The sequence below is a fragment of the Rhopalosiphum maidis genome, chromosome 2 (assembly GCF_003676215.2).
Source record: "Rhopalosiphum maidis isolate BTI-1 chromosome 2, ASM367621v3, whole genome shotgun sequence".
Taxonomy (NCBI): Eukaryota; Metazoa; Arthropoda; class Insecta; order Hemiptera; family Aphididae; genus Rhopalosiphum; species Rhopalosiphum maidis.
The window spans coordinates 71,624,798-71,652,622 of NC_040878.1; the positions used below are offsets into that span (position 1 = coordinate 71,624,798).

Here is a 27,825-nt window from a genome sequence, read left to right on the forward strand (position 1 = left end):
TCGATTCGTTTTTGTAGTATTTGTACCGAACACTGAAAAGATTTCGTCGTCTTGTCGTGTTATAAAATAGCCCTATACATATATGCACGTTAAAAATACAATCGTACTATTATACAAATTATTATTAGAAATATACCGTTTGAATAAACGCATACCAATATTAAGTTTAATCGGTGAAAATAGCAATAAGTTAAGAGTTATTAAAACACGCTATTGCATTCAGTATAAAATGTCTTGATTTTTACTTACCGTCTGGACGATTTACGTGAACAAAAAAGATAAGTATCAAACAAGCCAGATATATTTAGGTTAATACCCCTAGGGTCTGATATATACGATATTAAATGATTTTCATAAAAGCTATCAATTGTTATATACCGTGTGATGTTTACCAGGTTCATAATTTTAACATGATACGATATTGGGTATTATAATAGTTATAAACATAACAATACATTAAATCGTATATAGTATAACAATGTATAGGCTGTGTGTCTAAACCTCATAACAGATTTGTAAATTACGTACAGAAACCGGGAAGTATCATGTCGTGCATTCAATATTATACCGTGTTTTTATAATAACATGTATCTATGCATATCGTACATGAAGTATTATATTATGTATGCATATTGCATAAAACATATAATTTAGGCGTACGCATTAGGTGAGTACTCAGAGTTGCATATCCGGAAATATCAGAGATAAATATAAATCATTGTAACTGTTTGTCTTAACATTGAACACGCTTAAAATTAAACATTTTATAAGCAATTTGTGAACATTTTTTTACTGGAATTGTGTACGTTTAAAATAACGTTCAGATAACGCGATAGAGAAGGCACATCTACCCGGAAAAACAGGTCTGCGTACGCCTATAAATGATACATATAAACGTATCTAACATCGTAATATATTCATGCGTGTACACGTCTGCGTTTGTCATATTCTTAGAAAATCGATCAGATCCAATATTGTTTATATTGCCTGACGATCGTCATTGAAGTGTTATACGTCGACAATTTTAATCTGAACACAACACTGCCGGAATGTGATTCTTTGACCGGCGTCCACTGGACACTGGAGATACGCTGTATAAAGCACCGAATACCGCACCGATTCGACATCGAACGGTCAAGTTCTGTACGAGATAGTTCACATTTACACTGCAGTTATAAACAACCTGCAATTAAAAAAGAGCATGGCGCATATTATATTGTGATAAAATCGTTTTTCGTTTCATTTGCCCCGTGTTCACCGTACAACACGGGCCGTTTGGTTCCTGAAAAACAATATACCTATTTCTGTGTTGCTATTCGCGAACGCAATCAATTGCCCATTGTGTCCGCGTTCGAAACACTGTTCCTCTGTTTACGACACGTATTAAGAGGACGCCACGCCCGCGTGAGTTGCATAAGTCTTACGAACGTACAACATAGGCCATAGCAAGTTTTACGTTCACGATAATCCATTTTACTCCGTCATTTTTAAAATCGGAGTGATTTGACCTATTATATGATTTATAAGTAATATCATTATCAAGACAATCTTGGAAAATTTTATTGATATTTAATTTTTAAAGCAAATCGTGATCGGTTTAAAATACACAAACAAATTATAGCTTTAAAATACTTACGAATGTATTTAAATTTTAAATCAAAATATCAATAAAAACGTACTATAATAATATATTCCTTGCAGGTTAATATATAATCTTACCTTTAAATTGAATAATTTATGTTTCAGTTAATTTTTTCTTATTCTAATCACAATAGTCATAATAGAATAAAATGGATTATTTTTAACGTAAAATTTTCTATGTTGTAGGTATATTTAACTGACTAAAACTGACACGAGTGACACGGCACATACGGGTGTGGCGTCCTCTAAAGAATATTCAAATACGGGTGAAACAACGAAGTTTTATATTTGGACTTACATTAATGAAGTGCATTTTTTTCGAAGGTAAATAGAGGTATTCTATTCATTAAGGTAGTATACCTTACTGAATTTAAATAGTAGTTTCGTGGTAAATTGCGAAAATTAACCTGTAAGCCACTTAAAAAATATAAAATACTATAAAATAAGGGTTTCTACGTCACACGTTGCCATGGTAAAATATTATTTTACCGTTGAACATAATGGTAAATTTATAGACGGTAAGTTTTTAAAATAATAATTTAATTCTTCTAATAACGTCATACTCATTTTTACTTATTAATTATTAAATTATACATATAAGAAAATACCTAATACGTTACACAATAGCCATAATGTAGGAGACCCGGTCATAGTCTTATAGTTTTAAATAGAATATATATATATATATATATTGTATTATGCATCACATAATATTAAATATATATTTCGAGTATAATGGACCGAAACTTTGGAGGATTTCATTAACTCTCTGATGAAAGAGTGTCAGTCTGCGGACTATGATAGGTATCTATTTTAATCTCGTCACATCAACCCTTCGGGAATAGAAAATTCAGTTTATTGATTCATACAAATATGAGAGCAGCTTGGGATTAAAATAACACCATTATATTATTAATTATAAGTGTCCGAACCCTAATCTCACGAGTAATATTATATGGTTCAATAAGAGCACGAGGACGTTTAAGATATATGTAATCAATAACGTGAAATTATTTTATAAAATGTCTATATGTTACGGTATAAGTACGAATGCCGGTAAAACCGAGGGTTTACCAGTAAATCCAAGGTTTTACCGACTGTGGTCGATAAATGTCCCGATTTCGGACATTTATCGATTAATTTTGATAAAACCTAGGACACACAAAATAATTTGGTCAAATCCCGAATGATTTTTGTAATTCGGACTTTTATAAACGATATTTGGTAAATCTTAGGATAAACAACCAACGTTGATAAAATTTCGAAATTTTTTACTAGTTATGTGATAATTTTTTTTTCCTTGCTTTATACTCGTATGTCGTACATAAAAATAGTAATCATTATTATTTAATACTACTATATTAGCTACTACCTACTAGTATATTAAATTGGTACACATGTTTATATTATTGTTTTAACTATTGTCTATTATACATGTATATTGTATTTTATTCGTGCATTATTATTACGAGTTATTATACTGGAATGACTTTGGGAATATTCATGTCGACTCTAATATAAATCACGATAAACCTTGACACTACTCATACAATCGATCAATTAGCCATAAAAAAAGATTTTCCTACTAAACAATATTCTGTACTTGTATATATTCAATTTAGTTTATGATACGGAACACGTTATAATACAGATAATAGATTGATATCCAGAGTTATTGGAAATTATTTTACGAGCAGTATTCGTTTTGAAATTGTCGCGAATGGTATATTACGTACAATATTTCACTTAAAATACGGTATTGCGAACTTTTAAATGGCGTCGTCGTATAACATCAATTAACTATCTGTGACTTCAGTACCGTATCCAAGATTTGTTTTCGGGGGTAGGGGGGGGGCTTAAACATTCATACTTAACTTTATAGGAAAATAGGAAATAATTTAAGAACATATATATACCTACACATATTATTTAAAATAAAAGATTTAAAAAAAGCCCAAAAACCCTCTCCCTGTATACGGCACTGGGTGGCTTAAACGGATTGATATTGTTAATAATGATGAAGAAAAACTGATCGCTCCAATGAATGGTGCCTCCGGAGAAATGCGTTTCTATGTTCGCTAAAATGATTCGTATGATATTCGATACTCGATATTTATACTATTTTGGAGCACCAAATATACTCCACTCAGACAATAAGAGAGAATCCATAAATGCTGTTATTACAAATCCATGTAGTATGTGGTCTACATATATAAGTTATATTAAATATAAACATATAATATATATCCACAAATATTCACCTACCCCCATAAGGACAAATTACAATAGGTACAAGTATATTTTGATTTCACGGATCATCAAATCGTTATTCGATCGCATCTCAATATTGTTTCGTTTACAATCACTTACAGTGGTAGGTAAAACGTAATATCAAAAATTGTCTGCGATAAAACAATAAAACAGTTATTTATTTTGATTTACAAACAAAAACAAGCAAACACATCATAACATTATTACACCGTACTATACACTATTGTCGCTAAGGTATATTCGTTCGTTCTGTAATAACAGATCGAGTTTCATATTATGACGTATATTTAAATACTTAATGTAATGAATGTAGTGATGATGAAAATAAATATGTAAACTGAGCGGACATAAGTAGAATTAAATTATTTCATTTTATCATCACTCATTGAATGACAATTATTGTCTTATCTTCATTAGGAAATTGTTTTATTATACTATAAGTTAATGCAAAGCAGCGACGATTTTTCTTACGCATAAATTACGTGCGCCATAGTAGGTAAGAATTTAATTATATTCTATACGATTCTATATTATATAATATAATAGAACATGATATTATAATACTTTATTATTTTATCGTAACATAATCACTATAATAATATATTACATGACAAACGTGAAAAACAAAATAGTCGCGTACTATAAAGTTTAAGTTACAAATTATAAGTTTTAATTAATTCTTAAATTAAATTCTCATAAGATAAAACATAAAACTCGCTATTTTCTATCATAGCTAATAAAATACGTTTCTCTGCCTAAACCAATTTATAAAATTCATATTTTCATCACAGTTAGTTTTATCATAATTTTACCATCAATTTTAAAATAATTGGTAAAAAATTTTCCATTGTAAATCCGTGGTTACCAGAAAAATGTTTTCCAAGCATCCAGATTCACACCTTATGAACTTTTCCAAAAAATATTTTGAAAACTGGTATTACATAAATATTTCCGTTTTTCCAATATTAAAAAAAAAGTAATGTGAATGTTCTTATTTACTTTTGACCTGCTGATTGATTAACTAGATAAATAATTTTACCAAAAACCATCATCAATATCGAATAATATTATTTCCGCTTTAAAACCCGATGATAGATCTCTAAAATTAAAAAAAAAAAGTATAATAACATACGTAATTGTAAAAACGAAACATCCGTTGCTTATTACTTCTGATTAGTCACAGGAAATCATATAATAAATTAACTACATAATTACACGTTTTTTCTCACTTAAAAAACCAAAATCAAATGCCAGCAACCAGGACCATTAATATTATAATATATATAAAGATATGTAATTATACTGACCTAACAAATTACTATAATAATTGTTTTATGAAAAACAAAATTTACGTCCATAAAATCCCGCGTTTGTATAAAACAACAGCGTGAAACACTACAAGAAATTTCATGAACTCGACAAGACGATTTATTATTTAGGTAATAAAAATTTTAAAAATCTGTTGCACACCGTTAAAATTGCGACGTTAATATTTAAATAAAGCCCAATACGTTTTCAACACAAAAACAGAAACCAAATAAATAAATAAGATTAGAGATCGACAAGATAAATTGTACATCGTAACGTAGGTCGTAAATGTTCTCCAACCTTCTAAACGTCTATACCACCTATACAATATGTTTACAAAAAAAAATTCTATCAAAGTATTGTGCACGGTATGTGTGTGTACTCGTATGTGTATTATGACGATGACGGTACAATACTTACATGCCAATTTATTTTTCTGTTACGACAGACTGGCCAAGTATAACATATCATTATATAATAAACATTGTATTGTATAATTCTCTCAATACACGCAACCATAGTAAACAATACAATGTCTCGATGTTTTTTTGTAATAACCAACTTATAATGTTTTATAATTGTTAAATCTTCCGCTATTCTTATTATAATAATATTCTACTATCATGTTTTGTGCTTGACCAAAAAATAAATGATACCGAAATCAATATAATATATTTGATGTACATTATATTATATTTAGTAAAAAATAAATTCGTATTGAAATATTATCGTTCTTTAGAGCATATTGTATGAAAATATTAATAACAGTGAAGATAGGTTAACAATACACATAATACATAATAATGTATTGATCTATTAATCTACATATTATCATACTCGTAATTTTATACATTTTTAAATTGATTTCAAACTATATTATTTCAATATCGGTATCCACCCTAAAAACTGAATTTGTTTTTTAAATTATTTTCTAAAAGAAAATACCTACATGTAATTAAAGTGACATTATAATATACAATATACATCACATTAGCAAACGGTTGCACTGCTGAACAAAATAAGACGGATTAATAATAGGTGTAATATAAAATTACGAATCGTCTAAATACTTAATATAAAAAAATAATATTATTTATTTATCTAAACATATGAGTATCTACAGTAAGTTAGTGGATTAAATTATGGTTGAGAATTTAATATATATAGATACCAATTAAAAATAGAATAAAATATTAAAAAAAAAAAAGTATATTTAAAATTTAAAACCTATATAAGGTAAGTACATACTATCCGAGTAAGTCAAAATGAAAATTTACTTAAAAGTCTGTTTATTATATTTTTGAAATGACATATATAAATTATAGTATGCTAAACTCGTGTAAAAATAATCAATAAACCGAAATTACCAAAACATTTAAAACCATTTTCATTAAAAAAAAAATTAGGGGAGTATAACCATCAAAATATAAACTATCGTTACTTAAAGAAATAGTTGACACTCGATTCTCGTGTCTTAAAAACGCAAGCGCTATCATTATATTATACGGGGGAATACAGTCACTTACCGTGGTCAATAAAGAAAACACTTAATAATACATAAAAACCAAAACTAGAAGGATTGCTGTTTACATGCTTACTTGTTACTAGTTAAGTCCAAAAAAGAAGAATTTGTGGATACAAATTACATCACAAATAGAATGATACAAATCCCTACTTATTAGAAATAGGAAAAGAAATATAAAGCCGAAGAACGACGCGAAAAGAAGAAGGTTAAGTTATTTATAAATTTATCTACACTTATATAGTTATATCTAAAAAATATTAAACAGTATTATGCTATAGTTCTTTATATTTTTTTCTTAGCCAATATTATGTTCTCAAATTACACGACAACTAAAGGGCATAAATTATCGATTTATCGTATAATGTTGTTGTTCTGTTTTGACTTTTGATCTCACCAAAACGCGCACGAGTTGCGATTCAAAATCAGTACAATTTTTATGATGTTATTATACTAATACCTACTCAATAATATTTTTACATCATATAGTTAAAAGTTAAATTAATATGGGCCCGAATGAAATTAAACCGTTAGCGGCGCTATCTATACCGGCAAGCGACTAGCCGTGAACTTTGCGCGCTAGCTAGTTGTAGGTACAAGACAAAAATCAAAGTGTCAGATAAGAAAAAAATGATAAAACAAGAATATTATACAAATAACTAATAAGTCAAAATTAATGCAACGCGATAACACGTCATCGTCGTCGTTTAATGTGTGAACAGTGATGGGGAACAATAACAATAATAACAAAACTACGATTATACGTATTATGATAACATTTTAACACCGCAACAAGTGAACACGTACAGTATTGTCTAGAAGTGCGACGACACAACGCACGCATAAATCATTACTGTTTTATCACCGACGACTTTTTGCGAATCGATTATTCTCTAAAGTGCAAGATAGGATATCAGACCTGTAAATTACTCTGCCCGAATAATGATCAAGTTTGTGGGTGGTTTGAACAACGTGTTCCGGCGGTCGGCAAGCGGCTGCAAAAGATCAATCACAGTGATTGGTAAGTATAATTATCAATTAACTATTATACTTATTAATTTATTATCTTTTTGAAGATAAAATAAAATAAATAAATATAACACATAGATTTTTTTCAATAACTTAGGTATACAGATTTGTATAATATTTGGACTTGCCGTTGACGTGTTGTAGTAGATTTAATTTTAGCTTTTTGAGTTATCATTGTTTTACTGCATTTATACATAGTAATGCCTAGAAAATAAAAAGTTAATTTTAAATAGAGTTTAATTGCATATGGTACTCTAGAAAAATCAGTCTCTCGCGTATAAAACCACTTATTTTCTTTACCGACTGTTATCTTTACATAGTAGGCAATTCAAACAATTAAATAAATAATTGTTGTCGTTAACTAGTTATTTATTATATTGTTATTTTTAATTGACCAAATTGAAACATTATTCAATTTCTGACCTTGGCTTCGATTATTAAGTACCTATTTATTAAACATTATTATAAACCTATGAAAAATTTGCACGGGACCGGAACAAAAAACTATCATTGATTATTGGTGAGAGATTTAAAATTAAAAAAAAAATATTTAATATAATTGTAATACTTGTATTATCTACTCATATTAGAAAAGGTCTATAACATTGCGTGTTTACGAGCCACTGCTTGTAAAAGTAATAACGAAATGTTTCGTGCCCCATAAATCGTAATATTGTATACATTATGATAATTTGTATAAAAAATAAATTCACAGTCGTGTGCTTCACGAAACACAGTTGTTATAACCGATACCTATTTATAATTTATACGTTATGTATACCTATTATTAAATATTATTACTTCCTATTACTATAATAGGTACGTCAGTGTCATTCGTACAGTATTCATCGGCGCTTATCACGAATAACCATTGTTAAATGGATGATGATTTGATTTTTAAAAGACACCTTTATTGTATGATCGTGTATACTCATTATACTATTTATACTCCTACTTTTTATTATTATTATTATTACAGATTTCCATGAAAATTAGCAACCACAATGTCCATAAGTTTTCCAGGAAGGGGACAACATGGGGTACTTACCCCCTGGCTTTTTAAAATCAGATACGATATAGCAATATTTTCCGAACATTATACGTAATATTATAGGTATAAAATATATTAAATATTGGCCCCTGGAAAAATGTCTGTCTATTGGTCATTATGCTATCATATTATTTGATATTACAACACCTGCATTACATATCATCTTTCTAACGAGACGCTTTTTATCATAAATATTAATGTAAGGGTAGATGTCATCGATTACAACGTAGGGTTCTGGGCTTGAACGACACGCACTGCATACAGAGTGATTATTTTATAGCGTTTGCTGGTTAAAATTATCCTGAAAAATATTTACTATTTATAAATATTTTTTTACATGATTTTTAGTCATTATACAAATTAACATAATATTAACATTTTTGAAAACAAATTTTATAATTCTTACTCTTTTTCAATTTTATTACTTTTTTGAATGACAATAACGTGAGTTTTAATTTTATGTGGAGTAGCATAGAAGCATTCCATGTAATATTCGCGATTACTCCACTCATCTAAATTTTAAATACTTACCTATAAATTATGACTAATAGATTCGTTCAAAATTCAAATTTTATTTATTATTTAAATTTTCAGAAAAATATTCTGCTCTGGAATATAAAATTAAAATGGTATATCGTCTTTAGAACCTTTCAATAATTTAAAACTCAAGTTATGTCAAAAAAAATAATAATTTAAAAAACTAAATCTTATTTTGAAGATTATTAACATTAAAATAATCACTCAGTAGGTATCTATAGTTCATAAATCGTGATAATTATTAATTAGTGATTACTATTTATTAGTTTATATTAATTATTAGTATCAATGATTAAATATAATAATGTTGGCACCAATTGACACAAATAAATGCCACTAAGCTAGTCAAACTATCAATCATAATTGGTACTTTATAATGTAAACATATCATGCAATATATTATTCATTGACAAAATAAATAATAGATATATATTACAAATTTTGTAAAAATTGATTAAAAAGGATGATAATTTTTTTCAAAAATATAGATTATTGTTATTAAATATTTAAACTGTTTGAATACTTTACTGTCAACGTTGTATTAGACAAATAATTGTCAATATAAACAGTTCTTACAAATTCGAACAACACCCAAATAAAATCTTCACAAACCATATTTATTTCAATAGTAAGTAGGTATGCAATTTATTATAATCTAATTCTAATGACAATTTTTTGAAAAATTAACTATAGACTATTATTGTTATAAGATTTTTTTTTATAACTATTCTTTTAAAAATTATTTTTACAATCAAAATAGACAAAAGTATCACACAATTGAACAATATTCAGTATAATAATTAGTATCTTCGCAATAACAAACAAGTTGTAAGGTAAAAGTATTTTTATAACGTTGTAACTATAGGGCTTGGATTTATATGTAACCAAAATATGTATTTTACCTATATGATTTAATTATATAATATATCCATATAAGTTTCTAATGAAACAAATTATATTTTAAATAGTAAAATTATTTTAAAAATATAAATAAAAACAATATGTATTAATTATTTTCATTACAATTTATGATAACATGCATTTTTAAATTTTCAAATTTAAAAGATCTTCGATTTGGTCGTAAAATTTCCTTATACCGGTTAAATGATCTTTCGACTTCCACTGATGTTATTGGACAGTATTTTATTTTGACTATGCCTGATGGAGTAAGTTATATCGACCGTAGATAAGTTCAGTAATTGGTATTATTTTATTACTATTTTGTACTTTTGGAAACAAAGGAAATTGTCTGTATTGAAAAATACAATAATATATAATTAATAATTATTATTAAATCGTAAATGATCAAATTGTCGAAATATGTAGGAAAAAATGGAATTATTAAGAAATATGTAAAAACATGTACTTATGGCAAAATATGTAAAAATATGTAAAATAAAATATAGTTAATTTCATTGAAAATCTCTTGAAACGAATCTATCACTCGCCTAAATTAATTTATCAAATCACAGTAAAAATATTTTGTACTTATAAATCCGAGCCCTAGTTATAACATATTTAGTTGTTGTGATAGGAAAACCACTCCAGCCATCAATAAAATACATGGTACAGACCAAGTTTACAAAAAAAAAAAGATAATTGTGGTCCAAACTTAAATCTGTCAATATTATGAGCATCAGTAGTAATTAGTGAAAAGAAAAGATATCCTGAGTCCTGACAATGAGCTCATATTATTATGTTATAAATGAGTAACGATAATACACGGCACTGCAACCGTTGGTATAATATTATTATGGTTACTATAACTCGAGTATGAAAATATTTTTAAGAACTACGACATTCCAAAATAAATACCAAAACCCCAAAAGCTATTTAAAGCCCGTGAACAACAATTTCCCGTCTCAAGGCCGGTCGGTTTCGTCAGTCACGGATCACGACTGCGACCCTGGCCGTAACCACGTATCAACACAATCACAAACGAGTTTATTTTATACATTTAAAATCAAGTGTGTGCTACACACTATAAAATCGAGTCTATAACGCAACGATCGCATAATATCTTCATTGACTGTACGAGCGTATATTAGTCTATATACGCATCGGCGCCACTGCACATGAAATGTGAAGCCGAGTTTTAAAGTGTGCTAAAATTATTAAACTATTAAGTGCCATATTCTCAGATACCTTGTAAACATTTTAAAATTTGAAAAAACGAGTGCTTAAATAAAAGTTGAGGCTTATAATACTCGCACCAGCCCCTCCCCCCTCCAATCACCAATCTGTTACGGTAATTACTAATAGGTACACGTATACCCAATTTAAGGTATATATATAATTTCTATATGTACACAGATTAAATTAAACGTAAATATTCTAATCGAATGTTTTGAAATTATAAAATGGTATGTATTTATTTTTATAATATCAATAAAAAAAATATAAAAACATGATATATTATAAAATCAATTGTTTAATCCTTGGTTTTATTTTGAACAATCCAAATAATTTTGCAACTTTCAATTTTTTTTTTTTTATATGATAATTAATAACTGAACACTTTATTAAAAGTCCATTCAACTATATAGATTTTTTTTATCGCACTTCATAACTGTAGGGGCTTAGACAATTATACACTTGTGTCAACTAAATTATTAAATTAATGAATATTTATTAGTTTATTTTTATTTAAAATCATTGTATATACATCCTGATTAAACAAAAAAATAAATTATTAATTAACCAAGCACAGTAAAGTTATGGGTAATTTTAAGATGCATAAACCCGATATGATGTATTATTTTTCAAATTGGAAAATGCTAAGTTATTACAGTGGCCAATGTACCTATATAACTAGTGAGGTTGTTTATTTAAATAGGACATTAACCAACTAGTTATACTAAAAAGTTTTAAAAAAATAACATTTTAACTTAACTTTAACTAATTGAAATTAGCTTATGTCATATTGTCAACCTTTGGTAATACTTCGAAGACGGCTGAATAGAGTTGGTGCATAATAGTACCAATGTTTGATAACATATTATCACTATATGAGTACTTTTAACTTTATTATGCATTTGATTCATTATTGTCATATTATAGAATATTGATATGTACATGGTGTAAAAAAAATTAACCGATGTAATTAAATAATTTACGTAATAACTTTTATTTTTAATAATATAAACAATTTTTGTTTAATATACTATAATTAACAATAATCATTACAATTAAGTATGTTTTTTAATAGATTAAAATAAAATGTTTTATACATAGTTTGTCAATTATAGCCATCGGTTATTTATATTATATACTCTGGATTGTATACCTATTGGTTAATTAAAAGTCGTTTCTAATGGTAGTTTCGTCCTACACTCTTACTTGCTAATTGCTATAATTATTATTTATTCTATACGCAACTAATGGTTATCTGAGAATTTATATACTTTAAAATAAAATTTATCAAATGTATAATATTAGAATATAATATAGTAAAGCATGTTATAATAAGTAGAAGGAGAAGGTTAGGGAATACGCGTGTTATCTGATAATCGACATTTGTTGGAAGTGATTGTACCTATATGAAAAAAACATTATTAATAAAATACCGGAGAAATAAACACAATTAAAAATTAAAATAATAATTGCCACATAGACTGCAGTAGCTGTAATTAAAATAGTTACATTTTACAGCAGAAACATGATATTTATTATAACTTATAAGATAGCGATTACTAACTTTTACATAATTTACGATATTCATTGAATAATGTGTAGGTGCATTGGCAATAATCAATAACATTCTTCACCACTCTTTTTTGCTTAGTTTTTTTTTATTTATTTATTAAAGGTATGACAATTTCTTGGAATCACTACACAAAAAGTGTTAAACATCCAGTCAAATAACTGACATTTGCAGGATACCTGCCGGATGATTATCATCTTGCGCTACAGTATAGACCTCACTCAAATTCATACGAAATACGTAGATACAGTATTTTATTAGAACTACTAAAATATATTATATAATATAATAAAACATCACGTCACTTTTTATAAGTTTCATAATATTCTATTTATTCAAACGTGCCTGAATGTCAATTAAATGCATTATTAATAATACTACAAAAATATAAACTCTATTAGATATAACATTAAATTCATTCTGTAGAATTATGTATCACAGTAAATTTTAAAATATATTTCATATAATATGTTTAGAATTTAGTGACCTGTGACCTAGCCGAAAATGCCCTGCGTACTAATAGTCTCTAATCGTAGACGTAATCATTTAGTTTTCAACTATCAAAAAACAAATAGGTAGGTACATTACGCACTCAACGTCACATGTAGTATCAAACTTGTACACAAATAATCCAACGGTTATCAAAAATTATAAAACATATTTTTAAAATTTGATGTATACACAGTACATGTATACATAATACCCTATGTATAATGTATATAATTTATAAACATTATTTCAGTAGACAAATTATTAAAGTAAATAGATTTTTTTTCGCACACTTCTAAAGCAGGTTACCTGTCAAAAATAAATTATTACTTTAACGCGATAACAATATAAAGAACAACAATATAGTAGCGTTACTGGAAAATATAATAATATAACTGTAAAAGAGGTGTAAAATATTACACACGCACTCACACCCTGCCACTGCCACCGACAAAACTACCACCCGGCACGTAATCCGTACGATTATGTTTCAGAGAAGTTTATTTATTTAGTAGTTTTAAAAAAATAAAAAAATAACCAAGAGCCAAAAAATAAGCACATGTACAACAGTTATATAAATAATAAATAAACCACCAATACGACCCTCTATATTATGTAAGATAGGGAACTAAATTAATTTTGCAAATAATTGCAAAATGGCTTTTAGAATATTCAGCAAATCAATTATTAAATCGAACACTTAAATGATTTACAATTTTGATAAATGTTAATAATATTTTTTTTCAAACAGAAATAATTTTTAAATTATACATTTTAATGACTTTTTTAAAAGTTCTAAAAGCCAATTTTCAATTATTGGCAATTTCTCACAATTGATTTTCAAAATATTGACACTTTTTTCAAATTGTTTGAACAAATTTCAGGCACAACTTCACGGAAATGAGGTACCTATTTATAGGGGTGTATAAGTACGCAATGATTTTACGCTGGCCAAATAGAAATTTGAATCCGACGACACAACATAATATTATAATCAATAATCATATTTTATAAAAAGGACGGATTATTGACCAAGATTATCTTTATCAGTTTGGCACACGTGAAACATTTTTACACGAATCGACAGTAAAGAATAAATGGGAAATTATCTTGTTGAGCTGAAACGTCTATAATTGAATATACAAATAAAAATAAGTCTATAAATAGGGTGCCAGGGTGTTTTGTCTCTAATACCTATAGTCTTTTTAGAGTACCCATTTGTTCAATTTTATTTGAATAAAATCATAATACTCGACAAGCCGACGACATATAATACATTTTAAGTCTAAAGCGCCTAATTAAAAAAAAAAACAACTTTAAAAATTATAACATTCTTATTTATTACAATTATAACACTATAATAATAAAGTACATTATATTATGTGATACCAGTGACTCTAGGAGAATAACACTGTCCTCTAGAGCTGAGTGACGCAATTTAAATTTTAGTAACTCTACAATAATGACTCAAGGAACGTCCTAAAATTATTAAGTCTACACACGCCAACGGTTTATATTAATAAATATTTTATATTGATTTTGTTTAACACGAAGTGTGTGTGTGCGTGTGTGTGTGTGTGTGTGTGTGTGTGTGTGTGTATGTATTTAGAAGAGAACAAACGGTGGAAATCAAATGTCGGCTTCGTCGGGCTAGGAAACATGGGAATTCCGATGGCGAAAAACTTATTGAAAAACGTAAATACCATAATTATTATTATTATTATTATTATTATTATTGATTTTTGTATAAAATATTTTAATATTGAAAACGCCAATGAAAAAAACTACGTCCCTCCGTATACTTATATGAAGTATATACAGTGAATCTTCCACATAACGAAGTCGAACAAGCAACAAAAAAAATTATTCGTAATATGGAGAAATTCGTTAAATAGTATTACGTATTCATTAACAATGAAGGTCATAGTTCTTAAAAATATTTCGTTAAACAGAAAATTTCGTAAAATGGAAGTTCATTACATGGAAGTTTCACTGTACAATTTACATACACTATAATACATTGTTTGTGTAATACCATTGTCTATTACCTTATCCGACTGTCACGTATTACACTTATATATATAATATATAATAATATATGTACTCATTTCGAGATGACTCGACAAAGTGTATCTCACCACACTGGCCTAGGAACTCAGGTTTAGTTATTTGTTGTTTTTTTTATCCACCAAATGCTGTCGTACCACTCCAACGTAACAATTAGAGTTGGAAAAAGTGCATATTTTCACTAAAACATTATAAAATATGCACTTTAAAGTGAACAAAAACTTCAAATACGAACTACAAAATATGCAATTAAAAACAACTTTATTTAAATAGTATGATGTTTATTATTTTTAGATAACATAAAAAATGTATAATATCAATGTATTCTGTCGACCAATGCACGTAATATTACAGGTAACAACAATAAAACACTTTTAGTCAAGGTGTTTAAAAAACATCATAGAATATAATGCACAATTGTTTATCATTATACAGGTACATATCAACAAATCAATATTACATTTAATTATTACCAAAAACTTAATACCAAGTAATTAAAATATATAAAATCAAAATTAAGGAATTCCGAAAACCCAAAACCAAAATAACTCTGGTATTATTTTAAATTAACAAAAATTTAATAATTAATGAAGTTTAAAAGTAACTTTAAAAAAAATGTTTGTACACAAATACAATTATTATAATCTATCTATGTATATAAATATTATATTACATAAATAATTATATTTATTCCTAATTAATAATTATTCAAACCCTGTAGAACTAAAAATATAATATGTTATTTTGTGTATTATAAGTTATTGGCATACAATTGTCGATCATCTATAGTTTCTAGGGTACAGTGAAATGATTCATATATATATATATATATATTATAGTCACACAACATTAACGAGTATAAACGAAAAAAACTTACGAACAGTATATGTATATAGAAAAACCGCAATTGATGTTCATATAGCATATTTATTATTATTTTTCAATTGTCTGTAATAAAATTATACGACAATCCCATACTTGCGTCAACATATGGTTCTGTTTTATCATAAGGATGTTTGTGTATTTTAGATATTTGTTAAACGTTGAAAACAAATATCATATAAGTGTAAGTACATGGCATTTTTTTTTTTAATTATTAACTAATAGTTATAGTTTACCGTAGAAATAAGTTTGGAACCACTGGATTATATATTAGAATGATTTTTTTCAAACAAACTGCTAATTTTCTGATTTATAATTTATACACACTTATTTAGTCACATACTTACATCGCATAAAATACATAATTGTACCACCAAGACTAGACGACGTTATTCAAGGTTATTCTTTCTCTAATTATATTATTAATTAGTCATTATGCATGCGTGCTAACAAAATTACAACAGAAAACAACAATGTTTGAAAGATATTCCTAGACGAAATGACACGATTAACCCAGAATATTCCACCTATTCAGTAAAAATACTATATTAAAAACTATATTATAATAATAAAAGTTCTGACCTTGTATGCAGTATACTTTAGCATATTTAAAAGAATACCATCATTTTCTAATCTGAAAACTAATTCGAACGTGTGATTCAAAAAATGAAAATGTTGATAATTCCCAAATTTTAATTAGCCCATGGTGTTGATTTTATATTATGGACGCGAATCGTATAAGCAGAAGACGGCATTGGACGATTATAAATTTATAAATCATAATATTTTCATTTGAAAATTTAATTCAAAATTAAATTCGCTATTACATAATACAAACGCTCTGTTAAGAAAAAAGAATATTTTAGTAAGTCAACAAATGTTAAATAATATTATTAATAAGTGCCTATGATGGACTAGTCGTGTAAATAAATAACAATTTATAAAATTGATCTTAAAATTTAAACTTGACGAAAACTAATAAATATACAATAAAAATATTAAGTAATATGTATAAAACTGAGAATTAAAAGTTTCAAAATTAGATTCATTGTTGCATAAATGAAACATTCTACTATACAAGAAAGTTAGATGTTTAAAAATAATATAAAAAGAATGTGAATTTCAACAAATTTACAGTCATATATTTTATTAACACGATAATATTATTGGCTTACGGACCAACCAAGAAAATATACGACATATTTTACGTGATGCAATGTCCTAAATTCATGATTATACTGTTATTTTTCAATAGTATCAACTTCAAAATAAACAATACAATAATAATATATTAACGATGTATTAACATCCAAATCACAATATTGATTTTTATTCTGCAATTGATATTAACGTCACTCTATTGCAAAAATTTTACTCCAAAAATTCGACCTGTAGATTTTCATCATCATCATTGGGTTACACAGCCCATATTTTAATTTATTTCACTCTAATTTTTGCACTTCACAGCTAGGTTAATATAAAACAATTTGAAAATGTAATAGGTACTTGTGATTTATGCCTATATAATTTATGCGATATGTAACTTAGATTTTTATTTTTCTCTTTAATTTCCAAACACTTTTTAAGGGTTGAGATACGAAAAAAAATAGAAAAATTTTAATAGATTTATAAATTTATTAACTACATTCATAAAAAAAAATATAATTGAATACCTAATTCCAAGGTTACATAATAAGATCATAATTACATTATAAAAAAATTCTTTTTCAACTATAGATTTTTATATTATCATATTTCTGTTTTAAAATAAGTATTTAACAGATATAAATAAAATTGGTTTAATGAGAATTTTTAATATCACAGATACTCAACTTATAACATAAAATACTCTTAATTCTATTTAGTAAAATTGAGTCTAATGACTTATAAAAATTAAAAATTAAATAAATTTGCACCCGTACCAAAATTTATGCTCTTACAATAAATTATTATTGTAATAAGTTACTATAAGTACTAGGTTAACTTAACCTAGTTAAGTATTTTATGAAAGAGAACTAAGAGGATTGTGGATCGACCAGAACCTTTCAAGAAAAATTAAAAAATGAATTATTTTATATACAATATTAGTAGTACGATTCTCTATTATAATTATCTATTTAAACATTTTTTCCTGAAAAAAAAAACCTAAATCCTAATTACCAATTTTGTATTAAACTATCCAATTTCATATCAAAACACATTAGTATACTTTAACAAGTAATGACTAAAAATATCACATAATAATATTATTTTAAACTTATTGTTAACGTGTGATTCGTAACAAAAGTATATTTTTAATATTAAATAAAATACATCATAATAATGTATAATATACAATGCGTCTCTTATAACAAAAAAGTACATCATAGTGGAATAAAAGCGTACTATTATATATTAAAATATATACAGATATACAATTCATACCGTACGAGATACAATCGTATTTAACTATTTAACGCGTTCGCTAAAAGCCTGCAGCGCAAAGAGCAAGCGAAGTCGCAGACAATTTTCAATTATAATTCGACGGGCAACGGAACACAAAGGTCGCGGGGTCAATGTTTAATATTTAATATACACGTGCAATACAATAATTGTAATGCCATTATATTCATTATATGGTAGAATCGCGACGAGAAAAACGACCGGAATCAATGAAGATAGAGTGATTTGCCGTAAACTGAAAGTTCCAAACAAAATAAATAAGCAAAAATAACTTAAATAAATAATCAACTGTTGACGAAAACGTTGAAGATAACTGACCGTTCGTATCAATTATGTATAGTGTTTACTGCTCCACTTTATAATAAGCTCATATATATATAAACCAACTTGAAGGCTAGAACAGATGACCATAAGCCCTTTCGCCCACACCAATATTTTTCGTTGAAACTATATAATTCAAAATTCGACACGTCAGAATTTAATATATTTTTCATTGGAAAGCCAAAAAAAAAAAAAAATAGTCATGAAATCACTACCTTCTACATAGTATGCACATGAAAATAAAACTGTATACAAATATATTCTACACGGTATAGTGTAAATAGCACACTGTATTAATTATAAGTAGCTATTAGAGTACCTACACCCACGTGATAACACAATTATTTAACGTTTTGAAAACCACATAGGTAAACCGAACGAATAGTATTAAATGTAACAAGTTAAAAGAGGAAATCACACTAATCCTCTTTTACGAACCGCATTTTCTATACATATATATTATATACTTGCAATATCACCAGATAATAATAATATAGTCGGTTTGTGCTTAAAATTATAATGGTCAATTGACTGAAAGAGCGGGCAAAACAAAATATACAATATTAAGTATAAACACGCGCGCATATAGGGCTGACAAAAATGAGCAAGAATGGTAAATATAAATGTAATTTATGACAAGCCTATATACGTGACTACATGAGCATATTGAGTAAATTTTCTATACCCATGTTCTGTGTAAATACATTTGTGAAAGCTAGCGACCATTCAAGTATTTAAAAAAATAACATTATTATATGTGCGTATGGATTGCCAAACCAAGTAACATTTATTGTGGTCCGATCGACACTCAAAAATGATGTAAGACAACCACTCAAATTTCACATGCCCTTGTTTAAAAATAAATTATACTTGAACTTATTCAATTTTTGTCCTACATTTCCAAATCGCCGTACAAAAGTATTTTATAATTTATTATTATTTACTTTATAACTTATAAAGATTAATATTAGAAATAACTTTTTCATTGTTATTTTACAATTAAACGGCACTTTAACAATTGATCAGAATGAAATTTGAACCTAATAAGTTTAGGCTTTTGTTAGAGTTGATAATATACTTGTGCCTGATTATTGTTAACCACTTTTTCGGTATAATCATCTTCATCTATTTCGTTATATGGTATATGATATCATTGATATCTTCGAGATGATCTTATGTCACAACATATACGAACGTCGAATAATGGATTTTAATCATAATTTTACAATTTTGACCTTTACAAATAATCGTATGCCAAACCAAAAACTATCCCAGTTGGTGAATTACGAACTTCTCCACTAAGCAAGGAAATTAAACGTTACAAATAATATTACAAAACTTAATTGTAATAGGATAAGACGAGAATGCACTATATAAGCAGTGATGCAATGTGTGCTCTGGGGGATATGCACAGAGTTTCGGAAGTGTTAAGATTTTTGTTTATTCTACAAAACTAAAAACTACACTTTGCAGCGTCATATTATGATAATAAAATAACGATAACAACTTTTTTAATAATATATTCCGTCAATGTCTTAACAGGGTTACGGGGTAGTTGGCAACGACGTGTCAGCCGAGCGGATGAAATTGTTTCGGAGCCTGGACGGAGCCGAGACCGCAGACACGCTTCAGCAAGTGGTCGAGTCCTCGGATGCTGTGATCACCATGTTGCCAGAGAGCCAGCACGTTCTTTTAGCGTACACGGCACTGCTCAAGTGAGAATCAACTATAATATTATATACTGCTCACGATAAGTATATATCGTATAAGTATATTATATCGTTTTACATTGATTGTTATTGAATCACAGATTCCAATGTTCTGAAAATTTAAAAAAAAAAATTTGATATAAATAATTATAAAAAAATACAAAAAAAATAAAATTAGTTATAAAATTAAAAAAAAAAAATAGAGAAACTTACTAGTTACTGTGCTGTATAGTGGATTTCAAGTGTACCTTACCGTAGGCCGTATATCACTGTAATGGATGTGTTAAATGCAATAAATAATTGCAAATGAAAAACGATACTGAGCAAAAGTCGATGATGTATCAACCACTATCTCTCAGAATATTTTCAATATTATTTTTATAATTATTATTAATTTATTTTTATATATTATTACGTGGTACTTGTTAAACTAATTATTACCAACAACCCCACACATACTATATTAATATATTATCAACCATCATATTATAATATGATAGTTATTAATTATTAACTTTATAAAAATGTCTCGATATCATAACCATACTTTTAGAACGGTGTGAACGTGGGTTCAAAAGAAAAAAATAGCTTAAAACTAGTCTAAATATTTTGAACATTACATTGTATAAATAATAAAATATAATGATATAATAATATATAGGCGGACACGTAATGACGAAACATTTCAAGTCCCCGCAGTTTGTATTTTTTTTAAGTTACAACAAAATAACTAAACTCGTATTTTCAAACGTTTATAAAAATATGTTAAGTGGCTTTAAATTTTATATTTTTAAATTCATGTTAGAAAAGTTTATGAAAACCGTGTACCTATTACATTTTTAAATTTTTTGAACTAAAAATAAAAATGTTATCAACATAAATCAAAAAAAATCGACAATTTCAATATTAATATTGAATAATTTGTTTAATAAAAAGTGTCTTTAGACACGAGCAACAATATATCCAATAATAATAAATCCAATTCATTTATCGGCTCATCGCTCCGCTCAAAATCTAATAAGAACAAAAGTTTCATTTTTAGATTAATATATACAGATTAAAAAATTTATTTTTACCAAATGTTGATTTTTCACTAGAGAATAGTGGAATAAAATTCTATAAATTAGAATATATATGCTCTAAAAAAGTCATTAGTAACCAGCTTTTTAAATAACCTAGTTTAATTTGCATATTCTTTGATGTACAAATTACATTTTATGTTTATAGAATATTTAGAGCACTTAGATAAAACAGAAATTACATTAAAATGTACGCAATTTGATACATTACTTTAATAACAATGATATTTATCCGATGTAAACATAATATAATAAGTAGGTATAAACTATTAAACATACTACAAGTCTACAACTTGCTAAGAGCAATCTAAAAGTAAGTTGCATTTGGTCGTAAGTCAAAAAGTAATACAATTTTTGGAATACAATTTTTTTTATTAAAAAATGACACATAATAACTTATTTTTTTACATTACCATCAAACAAGTTTATAAACTTTTCTTGGAAAAAAAATATGGTTCGATGTAATGTACATTTTGATTGTTCTTCATAACTATACAATGGTCAAAGACTGAAGTAACTTATATAAGTTTAATATGACGAATGTCAGTGTCACGACTCGCGGGATATGTATACCTTTAAATTGTTTAGTCATATTTTAAATCAAATAGAAACAAATGTTTTTTTTCTGTTATTTAAAAAAAAAAAAATAATGAAAAGAAAGGCAATCCTCTATACTCAAATAATTACTAGAACTATTTAATATAATAACTACTATTAAAAAATATAATATTTTGTTTTTATGCTGTTTTTTTTTTCATTATATTAGTTCTTCGAAACCTGAACAGTTATTCGTAGACTGTAGTACTATCAGTCCAGAGAGCTCTAAAAAAGTATCAGATCTGGCGCAGCAGAAGGGTTGTAAATTTCTAGGAGCACCCGTGTCGGGAGGTATTTAAACTTATTATTATTATTATTACAATTATGAATACGAAAATTTGGTGTACTGTAATAGTATAGTAAGCCCGTTTACTAAAATATTTATACGTTACCTATTTTATTATATTTTTTCTTTGGCAAAGTATCGATCCTCCGCAGCTTATAACCAAATATCTACCCCGCTGGCGATCAACAACCGTATTCAGTTCTAATTTTTAGATTTTGATATTATACAATGGCCAATACATTTTCTATAATTGAGAAATCATTTCGCACGTATTCAACCCAAAGCTCACTGTGGCAAAAATACAGAATGATGTTTTTTTTCTGAATGGCCCAATGGGGACGTCACGCGTAGTTAGGTTAGGTACCTAATGATAAAATAAGATAATATAATATATTACTGCAAAGATATCTAATAAATAACAATGCATTTTTACCATCACCATTCATATTCGTAATTTCGATGCAGGTGTGGTGGGTGCAGAAAACGGCACTCTGACGTTCATGGTAGGCGGAGACGAGAGCACACTGACGGCGGCCGAACACCTACTCGGCTGCATGGGGTCCCGATGGGTGTACTGCGGCCCAGCCGGTTCGGGGCTGGTCGCCAAGATATGCAACAACATGATACTTGGTATGACCATGGCAGCGTTATCCGAGGCAATGAACTTGGGCGTTAAGTATGTTTCTACCGTTTTCATGTATATTATGGTTTATTTTTTAGATGATTATTAATTATAAGAAATCCAATAGACTGGTATACTTGCGGTATATTATGTATATAAAAACCTTGCTTACCGTATGCGAAAACCACTAAAGGCACCGCAAGTAGTGAACAATAATGATCTGATGATCTTAGTTAGTGCACGTAGATGTATAACATAATATATAGGTATATAGTGCGTTAACCGATAAAGGTAACATGGAATATTTCAAACGCATGACCTTGGATTTTCAGTCGGTTTTTTTTTTTACTTTACAAGGACTTATTTTTGAAAAATGTCCACGCATACGCACCAAACGACTATTTGAATTGTTCCTCCTTTTTCGAAATGAAATTTAAATTAAATTATTTTTTTTTTAGCGAAATTGACTTCTTAAGTTTTTTTTGTCTAAAATATTTACTCATTGAAAGTGAATTAGTTTCAATTTATACGTGTTGTACCTATTCATTGTATTTCTTTAACAATCTATCTACAATTTTACAAAATTCTATGCGATATCACACTAATGATACCACACTTAAGTTTAAAAAAAAAAAATCATCTGAATTCACATGAAGCTTTTTACATTTCTAGATAGACTGTTGAGAAATACGATACCTACAATGTGCGTAAATGGAAACCGTAACTCGCCTTCGATAGTTCGTTGAGTTAATTTTTAAAATAGAAAAAAACTTAATGTCAAAATTACTTAAAAAAAAATAATTTTGAACCCATAAAGGGATAAAAGGTGCGATTCAAAATAAAAAAATTATTTGTAAACAATTTTCAAAAATAAGTACAATATTAGGTATTTCATTATGCGCAGTAAAAAAGTCAAATTTAATTTAGTCATGCGTATGAAATATTTCATGTTACCTTTATAGTTTAACACAACACACTGTATAGTGTATAGGTCAATAATAGTGTACCTACACGCTTAATGCATTTACTATAAATTAAGGCTTTATTGGGTTGAGGCAATGATAAATGTCTGGACTCGTATTTTGTCGTAATGTGTTTCAGATCATTTCGGTGTCTCTCGACGAGTATTATTTAGGTATATAGGTACCATTTATATAATATTATTATACCTCTCATGTATATTATACCCTCTCAGTAAAAGCAATTATATGAACGGAATTCCTATTATGGGTATTATAATAATTAATAGATCATTATATTATAATACAGTGAACTCTGTGGCTTTATAGTTTATACATATTATATTATGCGTTTATGAGAAGTATATAATTTACTTATCCATCATTACTCGGCAAATAATTTAATTTTATACTTATGGTAGCGAACAATTAATACAACAGTGCTGTTGACAATGTTGACATCATAGATAATATTAATGTGTCAATAGCTTTGTCAGAAAAAAATAATAAAAATTACATTTTATAATCTCATGCAATTATGCCTCATAATAGTTGATAAATTATTATAGCGCAAAATGTTTTCGTATTTAATAAATTTCTTCGCTCTAAAAAAAACATATCTAGATCTATATTGCCCGATCATGATAAAAAAAAAATTATTCCATTTTGAATGAACTACTTAATTGTATGGGTAGATATAGGTAATTATTTAAAAGGACTTAAGTTTAGCCGAGTACTGTGTCAAAACTCTACACAGTAATCCTTACGGCCCAACCGCTTCACTCCACTAATCCAAACTTTGAACGACTGTTTAATAAGTAATTATAAAAATTAGTTCAATACCTATTTATAGGATATATATTATTATAAGTACGAAATGTTGAGAAAAATATTCTACTTCAGTGTATGAAATTAAAAATTTAGGTCACCCTATAAAAAAATAAAAATATATTAAGCCATTTTAAAGTATGTAGCATAAATACATATGAGAACCTAGGTAAAATTAATGTACTATTTTCCGAATAAAAATTAAAAAAACCTCAAACTTCAAATATGTACTTACATAAATTATTCGCAGACAATCATTGGCTCGCTATAAAATAAATTATCGAGCATTTATATTAAAATGTATAGAAAAAATGATATAATTGAGTAACTACTTCCTACACAAATATTTTATTGAACTTTTACAATATTAAAAAAAAATGTTGCCAAGTGTTAAAAACTTGTATACTAATTTGAATACTTAATGAAAATCAGTTAGTAGGTAATTCAAATTTTTAATATTACTTAAATTAGCTCAATAAATATTCTATATTGTTTATTTTTAAACAATGTTAAAATATTATCAAGTAGGTGTAGCCGTGTAGGTGCCCGTATCTACTTTAATGGATCAACCACATCACAAAACAGGCAGACATAGACAGGTAAAAGTACCACATAACTAACTCAGTAACTAATAAACCTAAATAAAGAAAATTAATCTGGGTAAACGTCGTAGAAAATTATTATTAATTGTTTATAATATGGTCAACGCTGAAAATTCAACAATTTTGTCTGGAATATACCAGCCTCCCTAGGTACCATAGGTGCCACGGAAACCACCAAATATATTTTGAGTACACCTTAGCGTTGCTGTTGTGCGCAGTGATCAGTTTAGTGTTTAAAACATGTCATGATTTACAGCATATATTGTTTCTTTAATTTATTTCAATAGTTTAACCATAAGTACCAACCCATAACACATCCTTGTTAATAGTTAATTTTTTAGTTTTTTAAGATCTATTTCAACTTTCAAGTCATATTCATATTATTTATATTATACGAAAAGCTCATACAGTAAAACACCGTTGAATGTCGATTGTTATTTTATTATTATTACGATTTCGTCAATCACGATCATATTATTTAACTCACTTAAGGGACCGTTTTCTTCCAGGCTGGGCGTTGAACCTAAAGTTTTGGCGTCTGTCATCAACACGAGCACAGGACGGTGTTGGGCGTCGGAAATCAACAATCCCGTGCCTGGAGCCGTCGATAAGCAGAGTCCTAGCAACAACGACTATCAGGTATGTATCGCTGGATTTATCGTCTTTTCATTTGGATTATTTTATAATGCTGGTCGGAAATATTTTTCATCGTACCAAAGCACTACTCTGTTCTTCTTTTTTTTTTTATTGTTTATGATCAATTATCGTCTAATCTAACTTATTCGATCCGTCTAACTTAATTACTTAAGACCCTCGAAACACTCCGGCACTGCATGCAATTCTATTTACTGTAGTTCTTGTGCATTCATTTTACTTAAGTACTAGACCTATCTACCTAGTAGCGTTCCTCCCTTAGTAGGTTAGATTACATCTCTATAATCACTGAACTAACCACTACTACAAATTCAGAAACCATCTTCAAATAATCTCCTCCTATCCTAATTCCTCTCCAGTCTACCAATTCTATTCCTGAGAATTCTTCCATAAAGCTCAAGTAGAGTAATAATCATGAAATACCTATTTATTGTACAACCCATTATAAACTTCTTCACGCGAACAAATAACCCTTTTAATAAAAATATTTCTTATGCTCATGTACTACACGTGTCCTTATAGATGGATTTTATATTTTTCTAAAAAAAAAAAAAAATACAACACTGTATTTTACCGGTGAAATAGGTACAGCAAAATAAGTGAGCTGCCTACTCTCTGATTCAGTATCATTTTTGAAGTGGGCAACTGTGGTGTCCATGTTATAAAAATATACAGCAGTATAATATCCTTAAAATCCTATTAAAAAATGTATTAAACGTGAAATATTTAACCTGACCTACCTCAGCTGTTTTTAAATAAAGAACTGACCAACACAAACATCTAACACTAACTTAATTAGTTTAAAAATTCACATATCTGTACAGAATGGTTTCAAAGCCGATTTGCTGCTGAAAGACATGAGACTAGGCGAGTCGCTGGCTGAAGGAGCACACATGAAGACTCCCTTGACGCGCCAAACCGTGGACGTGTACGCACAGATATCACGGATGGGATGGGGTGACAAGGATTTTTCGATCGCCTACAAATACTTCAAAGAACAGCAGTCGTGATTCATTCCAGAAGATTTTAAAGCTAAGGGTACAACAATATAAGAATACATAATAATATATTACGTATATTATATTATTATAATACGTACATACACGTAATGTTGATTTATTTGTTTTTGTTTTTATATATATATATATATTTTGTACATAAATGATACACATTACAAATAAAAACATAGTTATAACCTACTAGTTAAAATGTTTGTTCACAATTGT

General features: G+C 27.7%; 1 protein-coding gene across 1 annotated transcript; it reads left to right on the forward strand.

Moving 5' to 3' along the window:
• The first annotated feature begins 7,684 nt into the window (after window positions 1-7,684).
• LOC113551301 (3-hydroxyisobutyrate dehydrogenase, mitochondrial) lies at window positions 7,685-27,734 on the forward strand. Its single transcript, XM_026953466.1, has 7 exons — window positions 7,685-7,763; window positions 15,161-15,246; window positions 20,806-20,978; window positions 22,818-22,939; window positions 23,400-23,610; window positions 26,455-26,584; window positions 27,424-27,734. Exons 1-7 carry the CDS (start codon window positions 7,685-7,687, stop codon window positions 27,607-27,609), a joined length of 987 nt encoding a protein of 328 aa, XP_026809267.1. The 3' UTR covers window positions 27,610-27,734.
• Window positions 27,735-27,825: the final 91 nt, after the last annotated feature.